Source organism: Cheilinus undulatus, linkage group 16 (genome assembly GCF_018320785.1).
Source record: "Cheilinus undulatus linkage group 16, ASM1832078v1, whole genome shotgun sequence".
NCBI classification, from domain to species: domain Eukaryota; kingdom Metazoa; phylum Chordata; class Actinopteri; order Labriformes; family Labridae; genus Cheilinus; species Cheilinus undulatus.
Window position 1 is genome coordinate 41,576,042 of NC_054880.1, and position 23,018 is coordinate 41,599,059.

Genomic DNA, 23,018 nt, shown 5'->3' on the forward strand with positions numbered 1-23,018 from the left:
CTAATGTAGCTAAAGCAAAACTCCCGAAATAGCTACGTAAACTATGTAAACTTATGTAGCTTAAGTAGCTATGTATCTAATGTAGCTAAAGCAAAACTCCAAAAACAGCTACGTAAACTATGTAAACTAGTGTAGCTTAAGTAGCTATGTATCTAATGTAGCTAAAGCAAAACTCCCAAAACAGCTACGTAAACTATGTAAACTAATGTATTTTAAGTGGCTATGTATCTAATGTAGCTAAAGCAAAACTCCCAAAACAGCTACGTAAACTATGTAAACTAATGTAGCTTAAGTGGCTATGTATCTAATGTAGCTAAAGCAAAACTCCCAAAACAGCTACGTAAACTATGTGAACTAATGTAGCTTAAGTAGCTATGTATCTAATGTAGCTAAAGCAAAACTCCCAAAACAGCTACGTAAACTATGTAAACTAATGTAGCTTAAGTAGCTATGTATCTAATGTAGCTAAAGCAAAACTCCCAAAACAGCTACGTAAACTATGTAACCTATTTTAGCTTTGGGCACATTGGCTTAAGCTCATGTTGCTAAAGCTAACTTTGCTACAATGGTCCATTTAGTAATTGTAATTTTTCAGCTAGCATAGCTGCGTGTGCTTTAGCTAAAGCCAATGAAGCCAAAGCGAGCCACAATTCAAGTAACTACTTCTTAAAAAGGTCTATACATAATTTAATCCCAGATAGACATCTGATGTTTTCTGTTTCAGTTTAGAAATGTTCCTCAGTCTGTAAAGTTTACTATGTGGTTATTTCCTGAATGTAACTGCCAGACTTTGTTTAGGAAGAAAGTTGAATTTAAAGAAAATCTAAAACTGGAAATACGTTGCAAATAACGGCACATCTGTTCTGACAGAGATGCTGTGGCTGTCAGAGATGTACAGTCATCAGACAGATTGTCTTGGTGAAGCCACTGCAGCGTCTCCCTGCAGGCCACAGTGACAGAATAGGTCCACCACTCCTCCTTAATGTCATCATTCACTTGGAAATAACAATTCACAGACAGCTCAGTGGACAAGTCCAAAGTTATCTGCATTTTGTTTTGTCAAACATTTACCTTTTCCCTTTTTCAGTTTATAATAAGTGCCTTTAACAGGCGTGAAACCATTTCATAGGCTTCATTCTAACTAAAGTAGATTTTCTTTCTAGATAAAAAAGCCTGTGTCCAAACAGGAAGTCAGTTACCCTTAGTTTAAGACAGTACATAAGTATAAAAATGGAACAAAAACAGTTTAACATGCTAAACAGTGAAATTTCAAAATACAAAACATGGGAGATTGATCCTGATTAAGTACAGAAATTCTGAAATTAATCATGATAAATTGCTTGATAGGCCAAGTTTATATTAATATCTCCATTGTTTTGAAAGAATGCAGGGTAAAATGTTGGGTGCTGCAGCTCCATGCAGTAGTCAATGGTAGCTGCAACTTTCTAATGCTTTTTGTCCGTGATATGATTAAAACTGCATGAATTATCTTGATGTAGCAAGATAAATAAGTAGAGACGTTGAGAATACAAGTGGGAGTTTCTTCTTATCACAGGAAAACAGAGTAAGATAACATATACTGTATGTCAACTTTGAGCTGCCATAGGAAATACTGTTTTTACAGAAAACCCTGTAAAAATCTTGATTATTTTAGCTCAAACTGAGCCCTTTCTATGACGCCCAGGCACAAAACTGTTCAAAAATCACTCAAGGACTCATCCTCAGTCATCTTTTCAGCAGCGCAGCTCTCAAAGTAGTGGGCTTAATTTTTTTTGGCACACACTAATCTGAGTCCTCTGACTAAGCAACCCCGCACAGTGAGCTGGTCAGTATTGATCAGAATGAGCAGCAAAGCAGAGCCAGGTTCAAATCCTATTCCTCTACACAGCGTGCTTTATCAGACTCCACTTTTTTCCCTCTTTGTCCTCTTTATTTTGCAGAGCTTTCATTTTCCTCTGCTGACTAGTCCTAAGAGATGATTCATTATGACACCTCTCACAAAACGACTTTTCTCTAACTCTGTTTCGCTCTCTCTCTCTCTCTCTCTCTCTCTTTCTATCCCACTGGCTTTTTTCCTGTCCCTGTGCAGGGCCTCTGTACTGTGACCGCTGCCTTCCTGCATTTCTTCTTCTTGGCGTCCTTCTGCTGGGTGCTGACGGAGGCGTGGCAGTCCTACCTGGCTGTCATCGGCAAAATGAGGTCACGACTCATTCGAAAGCGGTTTCTGTGCCTCGGCTGGGGTGAGCACACACGTTTTTCCACTTTACCACATGTTCACGACTTCTGTGGGAATTCTGGCTTCTGCAGCAAAACTTTGTTAAAATTCAGGTGTGTGCAGGCCCTCTCTAGACCAGAATATATATGAGTGTATTAGGAAAAAGCCTTACTTTTACTGCCAGTATTATTCCACATAAACTAGACATTTTACTCTTATTACAGCCATGCTACATGTTGGGGCTGTAGCTGCATCTCTGATGTAGCAGTTAATTGTTGTTGTTCCATTATTACCTACTTGATATACCAGACACCAATAGTTCTCTCAGAGCTCCTAACATTCTCATACTGTGTGTGTAGAGCACTCCACTCAGTGGTTTAGTATTTTTCTACACACCCTCGTCTGCACTGCAGAACAAAAGCTGCATTGACTACACTTTGCTGAAATGAAATGGCATTAAACTAACATTTTGGGGAAGGCTTAAATGCTTACAGGCTATAGACTGTTTCTCCTGAAATGATCCCAACAAACATAAAAGAAAGCTACATCAAGGTAACAATAATAATTTTGCTGAAAGATATTCTAATGTTATGCAAGCTAGAGTTTGTATAAACACAAATTCTCTATTGGATTGAGGTATGGGCTTTGACTCAGCCAGTCAAGAACATTTACCTTGTTGTCCATAAACCATTTCTGTGTAGCTTTGCTGTATGCTTCGGGTCATTATCTTGCAGACTGAACAAATTTGTCTGCCAAGATTTTCCTATATTTTTCCACACTCATTTTGCACTTTACCTTCACCACCCTTCCAAGGCCAGCTGCTGAGAAGCATCCCCGCAGGATGGTGCTGCCACCAGCGTTCTCACAGTGGGTATGGTGCGCTTGTTGTGCTAAACACAGCATTTTGTCTGATGGCCAAAAAGCGCCATTTTGGTCTCATCAGACCAAATACCTTTCTTCCACTTGAACATGGAGTCTCCCACATGCCTTTTGGTGAACTCTACTTCTGATTTAATCAGAGTTTTCTTCAACAGTGGCTTTCTCTTTGCCACTCTGCCATGAAGCTTTGACTGGTGAAAAACCCGGGCAACATTTTCTGTTTGCACAGTCTCTCCATCTCAGCTATTGAAGCTTGTAACACCTTCAGAGTAGTTATACGCATCTTGGTTTCCTCCCACCTTAGTCCCCTTTTTGCACGGTTACTCAGTTTGTGATGACGGCCTGATCGAGGCAGATTTACACATGTGTTGGATTCCTTCCATTTCTTTTTAATCCATCCCCTGACTTGTATGTTTCATTAACATCTTCTCTGAGTTGCTTGGGGTGTTCTTATGGCTTCTTGGTGTAATGATAGCCATGAATACTGGGTAACCAGTGACTGGACCTTCCAGACACAGGTGTCTTTATACTATAATCACTTGAGACAAATTCACTTCACTCAGGTGGTCCCTAATTCACTAAATATGAGACTAATAGCACCAAATGGTTGGACCTCTGTTGAATTAGGCTAGTCACTTTAAATGGGGTGGATATTTTATGCAGTCATTTATTTTACTTTACTTTTTTTAATTGACATTTATTTGTAGAAATTAGTTTTCACTTTGACATTAAAGATTTTTTTTGTAATTTCTTTGGTCAAAAAAGCCAAATTATATTGAGAAAGACTGATTAAGAAAATCAGTAAAATGGTAAAACATGCAAGCGGGTGTTCACTTTTGGTAGGCACAGTATTTTACTTTTATCTGAGAAATTTTTGTACAGAAGAAGGGAAGGGCTTTTCAAAAAACTTTCAGAAGGAGATAAGACAAAGTCCTGTCTGTCACATTCATTACAAGCCAATAAGAGTGACAAGACAAAATGAAACAGAAGGCATGCACAGCTCTGGAAGTAACCTGAGCTTTGCAGACAGTCCTTACCATAGTTTTTGAAGGGCAGAATTTGTTAGTGGAAAAAACTCGTGCCGAGACTGGTCGGGAGAAGTGCAGAAACATCAGGATGCTCTGGTGTAATAGGGAATTGTGCTCCAGTTCTGATAAAACTGTTGCTTCACTATGGCTACATCCAAGTTAAATGCTTTGCTGGCAGCAGCCACTGCTATCGGCTTTCAGTACAGCTAAACCCCGACCACAGCTATAGCCTCGTTCCCCATCCAATGATGCTGATTGGTCAGGTCTGTTTTCAGTTGGATCTGCCTGATGACAGATGCGAAATCTATCTATCCAAGTTCAAGTTCAAGTTCAAGTTTATTAGTGTCCCAGTGGGCAAATTGGGTTTCAGCAGGAAGCACAAAAAAAACATAATAAGACATGAAGTTACAGTACAAACATATAACATGCACACAATAAATATTACCAAGCAATAATTACACGCAATTCATCGCTAAGTAAAATAAAATAAAATAAGATAACATGCTAAAATAGTACAAAAATGTAGGGTCTGGGCACACGATGACCAGTAGAGTGCACAAATTAATATCTAGACACACAGTGTCAGGTAATTGCAGTCTCTCGAAGAGTAATAAATAGAGTGTCTCTCATGTAGGCATAGCAGTGAGAACAACAATTTAACAACCGTAGGCAGCAGTGACAGCTGCATGTACATTACTTCCGTACTATCCGTCTGCTTTGCAAGGTCAGGGAAGACTATCTTGTAATTTAAAGTGAACTAAACACAATTCCCAAGGTGCATTTTTATGTTTTTGAAGATTTAGCAGCAATATTTGCTAATAACCCCTCCCTTCATCTTGTTTACTTGAGTCTTACTTGGATGATGTAGCATTATGGTGCTTTTCTATTGTAATTACCAAGGGATAATGAGTTTATCATTCATTATTATTAACATTTTTGTCACTACACTGCGTCCAAAGTTTGGATTTGTGAAGCTACTGTTCAAAAACATGCTGGCCTTCAATTTAAAACTTATAAAAGTTTTTCTTTTCATTGCTGTCACTTGAAATATAGACACTGTTCTGTGCCAGAGAATTTTCTCCTTGGTGAATGAAGGCACTTTCATGAATTGGATGCTGATTGAACCACTGTTGTGTGACATAAATTGGAGATGGAGAGTAGGAATGCAGGCAGTTTCGATGAAAAAAAATTAAAACATTATTATGTTGTAGTGCTTGAATTGTTTACTGCACTGACAACTTGCTGCACTCAGTTCTCGTTTGTTTAAAGTTCCCTTTGCTATATATTTAAATTTCCACCCATTTAAGGCTTGTTTTTGGCAAATATGAGCTCATTCAGCTTAAGCTAGACAGTAATCTTTAGTTATGTACTCAATCAAAGGGATCTGTGTGCATTCAGAGTGAGGTAATCTCTGCTGTATATCACCCATTGTGCCGTCCTTTCAGTGCACTACAACCTGATGCAACAGGCTCCCAGGATGTTAAAGGATAATGAAAACATATGATAACATCAGTATAGCTGGGCAGATGCTTTGAGATAGCCACAGAAATTAAAAGCAACGCTGACAGCATTGCCACACACACATGAACTCACGGTCTGTCCATTTCACATCATATCGATCCCAGCTCTCTAACCTGCCAAGTCACTGATGCCCTTAGCTGATACAGAGGGGGGAGAATGTATAGATTGTTGTACAGTCACAGATAGAGAGAAAGAGATATCGACACAGTCTGCAGCTGGATGTATGTGTGTGTATTTGATATGCAGTAGAAGATTATACTTCCAAATGCACATAAAATGCATGAAACGTCGAGCCGAGTTGCAGAGATCAAACAGCTTATCCTTCGCACGTCCATTCTGCAATTTTCTCCCCCAAACGATGTGATTGAAATCAGTTGCCATGGAAACAGGAGACTTGGGGTGTGACTGGATCAGCGTGAGATTAGCAGCTGTGTATGTATCTGTAATGTAAAGGTGTACGTTTACCATATTTTACATCTGTAAAATGCTCAACTGTTGTTCCTGCTGTCTAATTGAAACTCTGCTGGTTAGCAGACCAGTCTAGCCTCCCAGCACCACCACCATCTTATTTGTTAATGTTAATATGACTTTTTCTAATTGCTTTTCATTTGCAGCCATAATCACTGCTTTGTTAATTACATGAATATTTCAGTGCCAAGCTCATTACGGGGGCCGAGCATATTTCCTTCTCTTTTTTTTTCTGGCACAGGCGCTGTGACACGTCGTCTCACTCTCCTTCCTTCTCATTTACACACAGATGCAGACACGTGCAAATCTCTTGATTAAGCTAATTAATGCATGACTTACTGACCACTTCAAGCTATATCTCATGTTTTTATGGACTCTTTTTTCATGCATAGGGTCACATACTGCAGGAAGAGATCAATGCAACGAGAAAGTTTTGCATATCCTCGTATAATGCTTGGATTATGGCCCAGACTCTTATGATTAGGGTGTACATGCACAGCATCCAAGCTCACCCACAAAGCAGAGAGTCAGTTTCAATCACGCGTGCTGCTTTCTGATACGTGCTTAGTATTTGATTTAGAAGAGCCATACAGAGTCTGGGTGGTGTGTTTTCTTCGTATTAACCCTTGTGGTCTCCTTCTTTCTCTGTTTCTCTGCAGGTCTTCCAGCTCTAGTTGTAGCAGTGTCAGTTGGATTCACCAGGGCAAGAGGTTATGGCACAGCCAGCTAGTGAGTATCATTTCACAACGCTCTTGCTTAAACCAGTCAGGTCTCACTTTGGATAACATCACTTAATCAAAAGGCTGTTTTGATTTGCCTCTGATTTGTGTTTGGGTGGGCTAATAGCACAGCAGCTTAAAATGCACCTACTGCTCAGAATTTAATGGAAACCCAAGCTTTCCTACACTGTTTGAAATAGGCTCTGTGCCCTCAGGGTTTAAAGCTGAGGTCTAGTTCATGAATTTATATTTGCATTCTATTTATTCTGTAACTTATACCAAAGCTGGTCAATGATACTGCAGAGGCTCATCAGAATATATAAGAAACACGGAAGAAACAAGATAATGCAGCTGTTTTTATGTGTGGATCAAAAGCGAGGTTGTGGTGAAATTACTCCTACATTTCTGGCTGATAGCTTCAAGTTTGTGGATAAAGTTTCAAAACTGCTGCTGATGAAATCAACCAGACCAAACAATATTATTTCTGATTATGACTTATTAAGATAAGGGCAGTTTTGTGCCATCCAGCAGTTTACATCATTGAGCTTCTTGAGTCCCCAGGCCTTGAAGGAGGGTATACCTGTGTGTCATCTGCATAAGCAGTGAAGAGAGGCACTATGGTACTTTAGCCAAGGTGCAACATGAAGACAGAAAATAATCCTGCGTTCCTTTTGTAAAGTCGTGGGTCGTAACTGTGATGATGTCACAACCACAATGAGTTGGAAAAAAAACGGGATATCCCTGATAAAGCCATTCTCGCATTAGCCAATTAGTTGCTAGCCAATTAGCTATGTCAACAACACAAGACTGTTGCTACACACTACAGGCAACTGTTGGGTAGTACTGTGTCTACAAAGTAAAAAAAAAACTTAGAAACAGCAAAAGGTTTAAAAAAAACAAGTCAAAATCACAGCTTTTACTACCCTTAATGCTCTGCGCCACCATGTTGTGTTGTTGAGGTTAGGGTGTGGAAAGAATGAGTTCAGTTGGAAAAACAAGTTGGACTACAAGTAAAACTACAAAAAGAAGGCACGGTAAAACTGGACCTTAATCTGAACCCTGCTGTACATCAATGGTAATAGGTGGAGAGCAGATATGGAGATAGATGATTACCTGTGATGACTACATTGAGTGCGCCATCTGGATAGCACTGACAAGTGAAGTTATAAAGATAGAGAAAATTGAACTGGACCTAAAATGGAACCTCACCGAAGGTAAGAGAGGAGAGAGTAGAAGAAAAGTGAATACCTATGATAACTGTAATGGTTGTGTGTCATCTGCATAGCAGTGAAGAGAAACATTATGGTACTTTAGCCAAACATGAAGATGGCAAATAAAATTGGACTTAAAGCCAAACACTGTATAAGAAAAGGGAATACCCAAGATGACTGATCTGTTCACAGATCACTGATCTGTGTGTCATCTGCATAGCAGTGAAGAGAGACATGATGGTACTTTAGCCAAGTGGAATCATGAAGATGTAAAAAAAAAAAAAAAAAATGACCTAAAACCGAACCCTGTGGTACCCCACAGGTAACAGTAGAGGTAGAGAAAGTGTGATTACCTACAATGACTACAATATCTTTGTGTCATCTGCATAGCAGTGCAGAGTGAAATCTTGGCACTTTAGCCAAGCAAAAGAAAAGACACATTAAATCGGACCTAAAACCGAAACCTGTGGTACATCACAGGTAATAGAAGAGGTCAATGAAAAGTACCGTATTTTCTGGAGTATAAGTCGCTTCAGAGTATCAGTCGCATCAGTCAAAAAATGCATCATGAAGTGGAAAAAACATGAATAAGTCACACTGGACTATAAGTTGTATTAATTTTATGTGTTTCTGACACATTGTTGTCCGTACTTTGATAGAAAGGCGGTTGTGTTGAATGAAGCGGTAACACCAAGAAGGCCCGCCTGCAAAGTCATTTATATTCGTCTCCTTGGCAACTACCAGGGCCTGGAGACCTAACTGCACCACTGGCAAGCCTCTCCCGGCAGCACGTTGTTCAAGCACCCATCTGTGGACTTGTTCCTCCAGCTCTGGCCATCTTGCTTTAAGCCCGCGATTAGCTTTCTTTGTTTTCTTCATTGCAGTTAAGAGTAACCTCTGCTTTTCGCCAGTCCCTCACAAGTTTCTCACTCATTCCAAACTTTCTTTCTGCTGCTCGATTACCGTTTTCGGCTGCATATTTTACTACCTGCAGTTTGTAATCTGCAGAATAGGATTCTATTTTTGGGGGCATTTTGTTTGTGTTCAGTCTTTCTCTGTAATCTTTAAATTAACGTTTCAGTAAATTTTTCAGTGGTACAGGAGAAGCATATGTCACAAGCCTAGAGCGCCCTCTCGCAACTGTAGACGGTAATGTTTACTCCTTGGTTCATGTCAGTCAGTATGAATTTAAAAACATTTTAAATTATATATATTTTGATATATAAGTCGCACCTGACTATGAGTCGCAGGACCAGCCAAACTATGAAAAAAAGTGTGACTTATAGTCTGGAAAATACAGTAAATACCTATGATGACTATTATATCTGTGCGTCATTTGTATAGCAGCAAAGAGAAACATTATGGTACTTTAGCCAAACATAAAGACTGCAAATAAAATTGGACTTAAAGCCAAAACCTGTGGTACACCAAACTAATAGAAGAGGTATGAGATATGTAAATACCTATGATGACCAATATGTCTGTGTGTCATCTGCATAGCAGTGATGAGAGAAATCATGGCACTTCGGCCAAGTAAAAAAAAAGACAAATTAAATTGGACCTAAAACCGGAACCTGTGGTCCATCACAGGTAATAGAAGAGGTCAAGAAAAGTGAATACCTATGATGACTAATATATATGTGTGTCATCTGCATAGCAGCGCAGAATTAAATTATGGCACTTTAGCAGAGTGGCATCATGAAGATGGAAACAAAAGGGACCTAAAACTAAACCCTGTGGTCTACCACAGGTTATAGAAGAGGTAGAGGAAGAGTGTTTGCCTACACAGCAATATCTGTGTGTCATCTGCATAGCAGCGAAGAGTGAAATCTTGGCACTTTAGCCAAGTTAAAGAGAAGACAAATTAAATTGGATCTAAAACCAAACCCTGTGGTCCACCACAGGTAATAGAAGAGGTCAAAGAACAGGGATTACCTATGATGACTATTATATCTGTGTGTCATCTGCATAGTAGTGAAGATAACATTATGGTACTTTAGCCAAACATAAAGACTGCAAATAAAATTGGACTTAAAGCCAAAACCTGTGGTACACCAAACTAATAGAAGAGGTATGAGATATGTAAATACCTATGATGACCAATATGTCTGTGTGTCATCTGCATAGCAGTGAGAGAAATCATGGCACTTCGGCCAAGTAAAAAAAAAGACAAATTAAATTGGACCTAAAACCGGAACCTGTGGTCCATCACAGGTAATAGAAGAGGTCAAGAAAAGTGAATACCTATGATGACTAATATATATGTGTGTCATCTGCATAGCAGCGCAGAATTAAATTATGGCACTTTAGCAGAGTGGCATCATGAAGATGGAAACAAAAGGGACCTAAAACTAAACCCTGTGGTCTACCACAGGTTATAGAAGAGGTAGAGGAAGAGTGTTTGCCTACACAGCAATATCTGTGTGTCATCTGCATAGCAGCGAAGAGTGAAATCTTGGCACTTTAGCCAAGTTAAAGAGAAGACAAATTAAATTGGATCTAAAACCAAACCCTGTGGTCCACCACAGGTAATAGAAGAGGTCAAAGAACAGGGATTACCTATGATGACTATTATATCTGTGTGTCATCTGCATAGTAGTGAAGATAACATTATGGTACTTTAGCCAAACATAAAGACTGCAAATAAAATTGGACTTAAAGCCAAAACCTGTGGTACACCAAACTAATAGAAGAGGTATGAGATATGTAAATACCTATGATGACCAATATGTCTGTGTGTCATCTGCATAGCAGTGAGAGAAATCATGGCACTTCGGCCAAGTAAAAAAAAAGACAAATTAAATTGGACCTAAAACCGGAACCTGTGGTCCATCACAGGTAATAGAAGAGGTCAAGAAAAGTGAATACCTATGATGACTAATATATATGTGTGTCATCTGCATAGCAGCGCAGAATTAAATTATGGCACTTTAGCAGAGTGGCATCATGAAGATGGAAACAAAAGGGACCTAAAACTAAACCCTGTGGTCTACCACAGGTTATAGAAGAGGTAGAGGAAGAGTGTTTGCCTACACAGCAATATCTGTGTGTCATCTGCATAGCAGCGAAGAGTGAAATCTTGGCACTTTAGCCAAGTTAAAGAGAAGACAAATTAAATTGGATCTAAAACCAAACCCTGTGGTCCACCACAGGTAATAGAAGAGGTCAAAGAACAGGGATTACCTATGATGACTATTATATCTGTGTGTCATATGCATAGTAGTGAAGATAAACATTATGGTACTTTAGCCAAGTGTTATCATGTTGATTGAGAATAAAGCTGAATCTAAAGCTGAACAGTTGGTACACCACAGATAAAAGTAGAGGTAAAGGAAGAGTGATTACCTATGGGGACTGCAAAGCTTTTAGTTAAGGAAAATAATAAAACCAGCCAAGTGTAGTGGCCTTGATACCCACCCAGTGTTTAAGATGTTTAATTACAAATGGTATGATCAGTGATATCCAAAGCTGCACTAAGGTCTAAAAGAATTAAAACATAGAAAGGTGTTTGGTTGTATTAATCAGGGCTTTTAGTATCAAAAGTCTGTTGCTTCTGTTTTAACATGTACTATGCACAGTGCAGACCCTCTCTAGGGCGTCTAAATAAAAGACATTTTTAAGTTTATTCCAGATATTTTTAAGGCTGTTTTCACATATGCATTCCCAAGTCTCAATGAAACTTTAGCCAGGCAGCTCTGATTCCTCTCAAGGTAACTGTCAACATTTTCATCATACAGCAAGATACCATCTCTGTACAAGGGGGAGGGGATCTTAAAGGGCAGGGCATGACAAAAACAAACAAAAAAGAAATGGTGGGCTTCTGAGCAATGGTGTTGCTTTCTATGTTGAGAGTTTTTGCTTTTACATCAATCAAACACAAACAGAAAACATAATGAAGGGTTTCATTGCGTGCACAGAGATTGCATCAGTAGAATGCGGATTAAAGGATATAAAGTTATCACTCTCTCTCGCTCACTCATGATCAATTTTCCAGAAGATTTCCTGCTGTGTTCTTACATTTGGGCTCAGTCCAACTTAATGTGGACAAATTGAGCAGTTTGAGTTCACATTATTAGCTCATCTTAAAAATTTAAGGATGTGTGAAAGCACTATGGAGTACAGGAAGAAAAAATAATGTTGCTTCATGCTGCCCAGAAGTGATGTTGCTGCAATTTCCAGCCTTGAATTCAACTAAAATAAATACCACAGCCATACAGTTGTCCAGAATAAAGTAATTAAGTGCACTGTGTTAGTTTTTGTACGCTGCTTTCATGGTTATCTTTCAACATAATGGATGTCAGATAGTAACCAATGCAGCCTGTAATTCTGTGAAAGTATGCGACATTCAGTTGTTGATGCTTCCTAATCTGCTCAACCTCACTGCCTATAGTGAGGATTCCATCAGTCCAACCAGCACAACTTTTCTGAGGAGATGATTCCCACAGATTCTGAGTCTTAATTTTTAACAGTCACAGTGTGGATTTTTTCCCCATTAAAGTGCACTTTTAACATAACATTGTGTTAAATCCTTCTACATTGGGTGGGGCTTTGAGGTTCTTATAAGTTTAATTGACATGGTGCAGTGCATTGTTCACAATTAATACAAATTTACACCTTGCTTTGAACACCTGTAGCAAAATCAGGTGTCTAATGGCAAAGATGAAGCAAAGAGACACATCCAGAGCTGCAATATGCTCTGAGTTGAAGTTCAGCCTACCCCTCTTTACCATAGATCATCAACTCCATTCAAGAGCCAGCTTTTTCTTGACAGAAACTGTGGGGGGGAAACATTGAAATAAACTAAAATAAAAGCAATATTAACATATTCTTATTATTTTTTTAATGGAACAAAGTTTTTAACAGTGAGGTATTATACTTATCACCTCTTACGTACTTATCAGCTACACTGAAGCCAGCCACAAGGGGTCGATTAAGATTTTCTAGCTACATATTTCTGGAGCCTTCTTGATGTCTCTCACTGAGTTTGATGCTAATAAGCTATGTCATGATTGGTGGAATACACATGTAGGAAACAGATATTTTGTGAAAATTGCATCCTCATAGAGACTTAAAAAATGCAGTTTTAATCAAGACTGGAACAACACTTTTTTTTTTTTTTTTTTTGGTTTCTTTTTTTCACCATGCCGAATTACAGAAATACAATACCTATTTGCCTCTTGTTTGAAAAGTTGATAAGTTGTAGGTTTTATTTAATCTTTAAGGAAAACAAAGTGTAACTATAGAATGCCATATTGTTTCCTTCTCAAATTTTCTGAATTTATTTTTCCTCTGGGGGCCGCATGGGCAGCCATGGGGGGATGATGTGGGCCTCCAGTTGATGATCACTGCTATAGCCCATCCCCTGACACAGGCAGGTGGTGGCCAACTCAGTGGATACGCTCACCCATGATGCAGAAGTATTCTAACCTGACACGCCAGATGGATTTGTTTCACACATCCATCTGGGAAACCTTCAATACCAAGCGTTTGGGAAAGGGAAGAGGCTTTGAAAAAAAACTCAGAATGTGATTGGATGAATGTTCAGTATGTCACATCTTTATGGGCCAATCAGAGCAACAAAACACATGACGTAGCCATGACTGAGGTGCGCGTGCGCAGCTACCGAGACATGTCGACTTTTGTCAGTTTTGAAAAGAAAACTCACTGCTGTTCTTTGTTTTTTTAACGAAGAAATGTCGTCAAGTTCTGATAAAACGTGCACTTAAGCAGCATCCACGCTAAGCTCTTCTGCCATAATTGCACCGGCCTCTTGTTGCTGCTTGCTTACGTCACGACCACTCCTGAAAGCACTGCCCCTCATCACTGATTGGTCCTGTCGCTTTCTAACTGGGCCCAAACTGTTCAGACGGGAGCTTTGCAAGATGGATTCGCCAGTGAAAAACACAGAAACGGGTGTATCCATCTGCTTTACAAGTAGAAGTATTCAACATCAGAAACAATGATAATCCACCAGAAACATGAGCAAAGGAATCCAGACAGTGATCACTCTACAGCATGCAGCTTTGCCACATTGAGCTTTCTTACAGAATTCAAGTTGCAGTGAATGGATTCATTAATTGTATGTATAGATTAAATAACTGTAAATATTTTACAGGAGTTTTCAAATAAAATGCAGCTTGTCAGAATCTTTTGTCTAGTGTAATATGAGCACCGAGACTGTTTATGTTAGCACTACTAGAATCTGGAAGGGAGCTTTATTTACGCTACAGAAATAAAAATTGTCTGCATTTTCTTGTCTATTTTGTCACAATTTTATCTTATACTCTGCAGAAAACAGCCGACTTAACTGCCTCACATGGTTAGAAATTGAAGATGCAATGTGGTCTTGAAACATATTGAGGTTGTTGAATAAGTACTAAAGCTGATGTCAGATTTTCTGTAAATACTCTGAAAAAGCAACACATTTCAAGTGGAAAAAGCATCATTAAGTGTCTTTAAGAGCAACAGTTTAAAAGTCAGCTAATCTGTTCCCCCTTGAACATTTTGTGCTAAAGCTGGCAAGATAGTGTAAATAAGAACCCTTTAATTGTCTCCACTTTTCTGTTTAAATGGTGCTTAAGTATGATTACACCAACTAAGCCACTTCAAACTGCCGCCTATAATACACAGCATACAGCAGAAGGACAAAAGCACAAGAGCACAAGCTCATATTTGAAAGAACTGCTGTAAATTCAGTTTCCTTTAGTTGTAAGCTGATTAGATTTGCAGGACATTTCAGATAAAACTAAGCTATGTAAGCTACTTTAAATGCTCTGATGCAAGATTTTTTATCAGTTAAGGAGTGAGCGATGGCAGCGAGTTCTTATGATGTCATGAGCCATGCGTTTTTAGGATTTTTGCTGCATCACATTCAAGCAATGACCCCTTAAACATTTAAGAAAATACGAGTACAGTAACTGTAGGGTCGTAGTACCCAGTTAAAAGCATAATTGATTCAATGAAAATACTTTAACAATGTTTACCAATGAATTCCCTCTCACTGTATTTAACATCCCATTAATACACAGGCTGTAGATTAGCTTTTGGGATGTGTGTTTTCATCTTCCTTTTTATTGAGCTGCAATTAAGACAACAGAGGGGATTCGGTAGCGCTCTGATGACATCACTGGAGGACACATTTAAACTCATTAACTCTCAATAGCTTCCACTATTAAATTTCACAAGACCATTTACAATTTGAGGGCATGTTTTAGGAAATGTACATAACAAATGTGCTCAGCACTGAGGGCAATATTTGCAGAAACAGACGCTTACCCAGCCAAAGACATGGCTGCTCTATCTCTCACTTAGAGAATTCAAGTTAATGTGATCCCTGTAATTGGTTGTGTATTTGTTGTGGTTAAGTACTTGGCACTGGCAGCAAGGGAAAAGTGACCTGAATTTGTTAAAGTGATGTTTTCTACTGAAGTAATTATGCGACTTTGCTGTATTTTGTGCTTCAAATGCTTTTTCTTTTTGTGCTCTAGTTGCTGGTTATCCTTGGAGGGCGGGCTGCTTTATGCCTTCGTTGGACCTGCTGCTGTCATCGTGTTGGTGAGTCAGTCCAAACACAGCTCGCTCCCTCGCCGGTCGCATTGCATAATTTTTCAAATATTTTGCTAAGTTAGCCTCCAAGCCAAGAGCTTTAAAAGCAGCTACAGCTTTTTCCCCTCACCCCGGGGTGTCCAGGACAAAATGATGACATGAGCACTTTGATCGGTGAGTTTAAAATGTCAGGCCAGAAAGACATCCATTAGACAGGAGCTCCCTGGCAGTGCACAAGCCTGCCTCACTCTTATGTGTACTTACAGTCAATTTAGGGCAAAATAAAAACTATAACACATGCATTTTACATTTTGAATCTAAAGTGAGCTACACATAATAATAAGCACCATTTCTGACACAAAGAAATGTTAAGTTACTCTTGTAAATCACACAAACTCAGTGTACTTCTGATTGTTCGGCTGCAAAACAGGCTGTATTGATTGCATCTCAGTGGCGATTTAATCATCTGTTGTTGTGTTCCAGGATTAGCTAATTTCTCCTAAATTAATTCCGGCATGGATCCTTCCATATTTGAGTCCAATAACCCTGAATGTGCTTCTAAACTTGAGTTTGGTAATTGCTGGAGCTACCTCCGCTGTTGTCGCTCCCGTTGGTGTGTTTGTGAGTTTCCTCATGCATAAGGCGTTCCTTTTCTTGTTTTTCACACTTCATGGACGGTTCATGTCAGGGAAGAAGTGTGACAGCATTGCAGGTGTTCAGGATGTAATGAATGTTTTTAAAGTACATTTCTGACAAGAAAGTGGTGACTCATTTCATTTAGTGACTCCAGGTAGCAGGCATTCTTCAGAGCTGAATATTCATGATTATGATGATGTGGTGTCCTCAAATGCTGCTGTTATTTAAATGTTAAGGCATTAGAAAAAGATCTAGGTTGTCGCTTTCTCTCACAAAATCTAATGTTGATATAGGACATAATAAGGCTAAGAGGATTTTTCAATCTCAAACTCTTTTAAAAAGATGAGATATAAGAACAGTTCTGACCTATTTTTAACATCTTAATTCACGAGGGAATTTGTTGAGACTGCAAGACCACAAACCTGCCGTTTAAAGCAACAACTTTACAGTACAGATTCCACAGACACGAGATCTTACAAAAACTCATTTAAGAAGTGACCTGGCATGTCAGATGGATTGTTTCACACATCCATCTGGAAAACCTTCCATAGATAGCGAGTTGGAAAGGGCAGAGCCTGTGGTCGAACGATCTGATGAACGTCTGTCACATTTTTATTGGCCAATCAGAGCAACAAAACATGTGACGTAGCCGCTCCTGAGTAGCACTCCTACTGAAGGAGTAAACTCCATACAGAACAGCATGAAGCAAACCATGGCGACTGTAGACATGTCAGTACACGACTTTTGTCAATTTTGAACAGAAAACAACTCACTGCTGTTCTTTGTTCTTCTTTTAACGAAGAAATTTCATCAAGTACTGATAAAACTGATGCTATAGCAGCATCCACACTAATGTTCTCGGTCATAGTTGCACCGGCCTCTTGTTGCTGCTTGCTTACATCATGACTCCGCCGCGCTTGAAAGCACTGCCCCTCGACCGCTGATTGGTCCTGTCACTTTCTAACCAGGCCCAAACTGTTTAGAAGGGAAACAGCAAATCCATCTGCTTCCCAATGGTATTTAGAAGAGTATGGAGAACAATCTACGTCATCAGCTGGCTGTCCGCACATGTTGTCTTTTTTGCAGCAGAAAACCTGACAAAAAATAGAATAAAGTCTCGGGTGAAATCCTGGCTGGAAACATAGTAAAGTTGTGTTTATGTTTGCTGCCATGTTTGTGAGCTGTAAAGCTTTAGGTTGATTGCGCTTCCTGGTTTGCTTGCTCTCACTGGCTTTAGAGGTATTCCTATGAGGTTCCTACTCGTTCATTACCTGACACGTCGGATGGACTATTTACATCCATCTGGGAAACCTCCCATGCAAAACGTTTGGTAAGGGCAGAACTTTTTAAAAATTTTCAGAACGTGATTGGGCAAATTCTCTGTCTTTTAAATTTATTATGGGCTAATCACATCAACAAGACAAATGAGGTTGCATGCATGCACTTCTCCAGTAGTAACCTGAGCAGACAGGCTAATGCTGCCAAAGTTTCTGAACAGCAGAGCCTCTTGGTGAATGAAACTCATGCTGAAGCCAGTCAGGAGACACACGAGAACATCTCTGCCAAGTCAAACCTCCACTGTGGCTCTATGGTCAGTTGTAACCTGACACGCAAGGTAAACCTTCCATAGACGGCATTTGGGAAAGGGCAGAGCCTTGGAGGGTGATTGGATGAACGTTCTGTCTGTCACATCTTTACGATCCAATCAGAGCAACAAAACACATGACATAGTCCCAAACCAAGGTGCGCCGCTACAGAGGAGTAAACGCCATAGTGAACTGAATAACGTGAACTATGGCGACTGTAGACCTGTCAGTACATGACTTTTGTGAAAACAATAGAAAACAACTCAATGCTGTTCTTTGATCTTCTTTTAATGAAGATATGACGTCAAGTTTTGATAAAACTGGCGCTAATCTATTCCGCCGTTTTTGTACCAGCCTCTTTTGCTGCTTGCCTACATCACGACAAAAGTAAGCAAGGTAAGCTCAATTATGGTCCAGTTCCGATTAAACTGCAGCTATACTAAAGCCACAACTGAGCTAATAGCTTCCACTGCAAAAGCCATTGTATACACCGGCAAACCTCACCCATAACAATCCCAAACTCATGCCAAAATAGGCAGAAAGAGGAGTGACAAGCTTTCAGAGTGGCTCTTTGTTCTTGTTTTAATAAAGAAATGTGGTCCAGTTCTGATTAAAAGGCCACCCAGGCTACATGCAGCCATTGCCTACTACCCCACCTGGATCTAACTGTCACTATACTTTACTTAGATTCAAGCTAATCAGTGCACTGGTGGCAGCCATTGCATCAGCACTGAGTTCCACTAAACCCCTCCTGTAGCTACCGTCTCATTCTCCTCAATTGATGCTGATTGGTCCGAACAGTTTTTGGTTTGGCACAAACGTAGATTGGAGGTTTGCAAGATGGATTTGCCTGATGACAGACAGCCTGGAGTCTGGCAAATCCATTTGCTTCGAAAGGTTAACTCATTCAGAGGCAGATAAAATAAACATACAGTATTTAAGCAGAACATTTGAGGATTATTTGAACAAATAATCAGTTGGGACAGGCCTCAAAATCAGACCTTAGATGCTTAACTGTTAGTGCAGGGGTGTCAAACTCAATCACAGCAGGGGCTGAATTCTGGATTCATGTCTAACCAGAGGGCCTAACAGGGTCACTGTTTTAACCATAAACTGTCAACCTCATTTCACCACTAATAAAATATATACAGTACATAAAAAAACTTTGCACCGATGATGAATTAATTTGAGGTTGAAGTCTCATAACCTGAGAAAAGTAAATTTCTTACTTCAAAAAGGTCAAAACATGAAATTGAAAAATTATGTTTTTAAAGGCAAATATATTAGAAAGCAAATAAATCTACAAATAAATTTGTAATCATGAAATTAAAAGTAAAAATATGATTCATATTTTTTAATTGTGAGTCTAAAAGGTCAAACTGTGGGATTATGGAGTCAAAGTAAGGAGTCGAAAATATGTGATAAAATACAACATCATTAGTTAAAAATGTCAAAACATGACTTTTGTGAATTATGAAAAAAATATGAATCATAAAGCTCAAAATACTTTATAAGAAGTCAAAATTATGAGTTAAAATGCTCAAAGTACAAAATAAAAAACCAAAATCCCAAGTTTGAGTCCTTACTGTAAGATGAAAAAAATGAAAACATGAAATTAAAACACAAATCAATTTCTTTTCCCTCATTCCTTTTTTTTTTACGAATTATTTTTACTCCATCTTTCAGAAATTATGATTTAACACAGATATCTTAAATCATCAAGGATACTTTGACATTTTTATACTTGAGGAAATCTGCATGTTGATGGGCCAGTAATAACAGAAATATCATATGATGTTGCTGGATTTAAGTGTTCCATGGGCTGGATTTGGCCTCTGGGCCTTGAGTTTGACACCCCTGTGTAAGTGGCAAATCAGGTCCAAATTCAGACTTAACTCATTGAGTGCCATTGACGTATATATACGCCATTTAAAAACCAACGCTTGAGCGCCATAGACGTATATATACGTCAAAGTGTTTTTTTGACGACTGGCACAAGGGGGCGCTCTCACGCTCCCTGTGAGTAATTTTAGGGCTTCTGGGATACGTAGTCGGAACACTACAGTCGGAAGTGACGGTAGATCAAACATCAGAGGTGGAGACCCTGGGGTCAAAGAGCAGAGCGATCGTTACAGAGGTAACCTAAGCTAAAAGTTCTAACTTAGACGCTGGAAGAAACGTTCAACTTTTGCCTGAGAAATCGCTTACTCACTGAAACCAACACTGAACTTAACGACAGCGAGTCCAGGGATCGGCGCTTTTATTCATCCGTCTATGCCAAACAAGAGGCTAAAGAATGCCGCAAGGTTCTCCCTGTGCGTCGGAGAAATAAGGCAGCCTCTCGCCAGCTGGATGCATACAGCGACAAGCAGGAGAGGACGTGGTCGTATGGGGGGTCCCAGGAGGCCGTCCAGTTCCAGAGTGTGAATGGCATGACAGTGACTGGAAGCATTGTTATTTATTTTACAATAAAATAACATTTGTGATACAATTTTCAGATGTCTTTTATGTTATTGAAGGAAAAATTATAACATTCAAATCACTGTTCTGCTTGACAGACTCTCTTTCACAAAAATGCATTTTTCTCAGCTTTCTAGAAAAAAAGTGGTCTTTTTGGTGAAACTAGCCTCTATTCATCTTCAGATAAATCAAGAATGGAACAAACTATAAACAAATGTTTTTTTCCATGATGAAAAAGAGAGTTTCTTCTTTCATTTGAGCTATTTGGTGTTTTGGATCTTGAAAGATGACTCAAAATGGCCAAAAACGCTGGCACAAGCCACTTTCCATTTTATAAAAGGGCTGGCACTCAGTGAGTTAAAAGTCATCTAGTGCAGTGTTTCCCAACCATTTTCCTTGAAAAAAAAATAAACATTTGTTGAGCTAATTAGAAATTAGTCCAACAAAATCCTTCAAGGCCTAATAAGATCTTACTTGGAAATAACTGACAAGGTTTACAGCACTAGACAAACAAATCAGTGCAACTGACCACATACTATGCCTGCCTCAGCAGGAGTGTTGTTTGCATTAGATGGTGTAAAGGTAGTAAAATCACGGATTGTCCTCTGCAATAATGCCTTTTTATCTATTTTAAATGCTGTTTTTTACTGTGTAAAGCACCTTGAGTTCTGTCTGACTGATTCTAAAACTTTACCTTGACAAGATATCTGTTTCATTGTGTGTGCAGAGCATTTGCATTATGTGAAAGGCCAATAGCTGACAGTCACACATGTTGAGGCTTTTTGTGAACTCTTGTGGTGCTACATTCTGAGGCCAGGCAGATATCAATCAATACACAGTCACAAGGATCGGTCTGAATAGCAAAACTAGCCATTTTCAACCAGTTTGTTTGACAGCGCTGAATATCTGTTGCTCGCAGGCTTCAGAAAGCTGAATAAGACAATACACTTTTGTATCAAAAATGTTTACTCTTGCAAAACTTCCAGAAGCTTTAAAAGAAAGTTGTGATACTTTTGTCTCCATACAGAATATACGGGTCTAAAGGTCACGGCCATTATATTAAAAATCACTGGATAGCTGTTTCCATTTTTTGTTTGTTTTTGCCTCGTGTCTTGGAACTTCTCCAACTTTGTACCACTGCTACCGCCACAATGTCGATGCACAATCCACACTCCAGCTGCTGTAATGGTCCCTGGCCCCCTGGTGTTGTTGCAGGGGCCCCAACTCTAACAAACAGCTGTAATGAGAGTGGGACGCCGGGACAGAGAAACGCAGACCTTCCCACAGGAATCTTCTCTAATTAATGAACCTGGCCTTGGGCAAATAGCAGAGCAGGATGATGCTGACTAACAGAGCCGGGGCCAGACATGACTAGCATGACAATAAGTCTCTCACAATCCGGCACATCCGAAGTACTTTTCAGCGGCCGCAGTGAACACATGAGAGGGAAGGAGATCAGAGGGAAGGAGTTTTTAGCAATTTGCAAAAGCTGCCAGACGTACTCTCGATGTAGCAAAGCAATAGGCTTCAAGAATAAATCCAGCTTCTGCAAAAACTGGGAATTCAACTGACCACATGAAAGCTAGACTTTAAATATCTTTCCTTCAGGATTTCTGTCCAGTGTGTATAGAATCTATAAAATTCTCCTGCCAAGCCAGATGCTGCTCATGGTGATAGATGAAGGGAAAAATCCAGGCAGGCATTCACTTAAGGACCTTGTTAGAAAAGAAATGCATTGAACACATAGTATATGTATGAATGAATGTCATTTTTTTCTGCAGTTCACCTCAGCGCTGACATCTGCAGATGAATAACCAAACACAGAGAAAGCCATACAGGGTGAAAGAGTATGAGTGAACACTGGAAGGATTAGAAGTAACATGCCGCCAGTATGGAAAATCTCCAAAACGGGCAGGATTTCAAGGCAAAGGCTCGCTTGTGGCAAAGCTTGGCTCAGATCTGCGTGTGCGTCAGCGTCTATTAGAATCTTGATCACTGGGTCACTATGGCCAGATGTTTGGCAGGCTTAACTATGGACTCATCATTAGTAAGAGAAGCCGGGATGAGTTGCAAAAAGTCTTTTTATACCCCCTTTTCTCTTAAGTACATCTAATAAAAGCCCCTACTGTTCCAGGGAGCTCTGCTGAGAGGACTAATCCATCAAACAGAAAACATTTATTTAAATCTCAGCAAAATCAACGATACACACAAGAATTAAATGGCATGGCATAACAATGCTTTGATTTTTTTAGGCTATAATGTCAAAGTTGTGCACCTGCAGGGCTATAATTGGACGTTAACAGCCCACAATGGTAAATGAGACAGTGATTGTTTTTTAAGCATGTTTGACACAGCTAATTTGATCCGTCAGTACAAGCACGACCATAAAGCCAAATCAAAACTAACTTCACTAACTGCTTCATTCCTTTGAAAACATTTTGTTAGCGTGCAGCAATAAAGGAGAGTGTCACAGTTTACAAGGAAGTGAAATGCTTTATTTAAACAGAAGACTAAAAAACAAAACAATATCTTGCTTCTAAGTCTCCAAGGAATCATCACAAAATCCAGGATGCAAGTTGCACTAGTATACAAGATGCATTCAGTTTTTTGGGGTGTCCCAGAGGGAAAAAAGGAAAGGTGATGATTTCCATGGAGCTCAGCAAAGTTCTCAACGTGCAGTTTCAGAGCAGCTTAATAGTTTCTAGTACCATCCATGGACCCACCTGACTCCAACTACTACATTTCTTCTT

At 39.4% G+C, this 23,018-nt stretch overlaps 1 protein-coding gene across 1 annotated transcript in view; it reads left to right on the forward strand.

Moving 5' to 3' along the window:
• Window positions 1-23,018, forward strand: part of adgrb2 (adhesion G protein-coupled receptor B2) — a 344,844-nt gene that overhangs the window by 262,258 nt on the left and 59,568 nt on the right. The window contains exons 19-21 of the mRNA XM_041809355.1: window positions 2,090-2,240; window positions 6,771-6,840; window positions 15,529-15,595. Of these exons, the coding sequence (XP_041665289.1) occupies window positions 2,090-2,240; window positions 6,771-6,840; window positions 15,529-15,595 (288 nt within the window). The remainder of the gene's footprint in view (window positions 1-2,089; window positions 2,241-6,770; window positions 6,841-15,528; window positions 15,596-23,018) is intronic.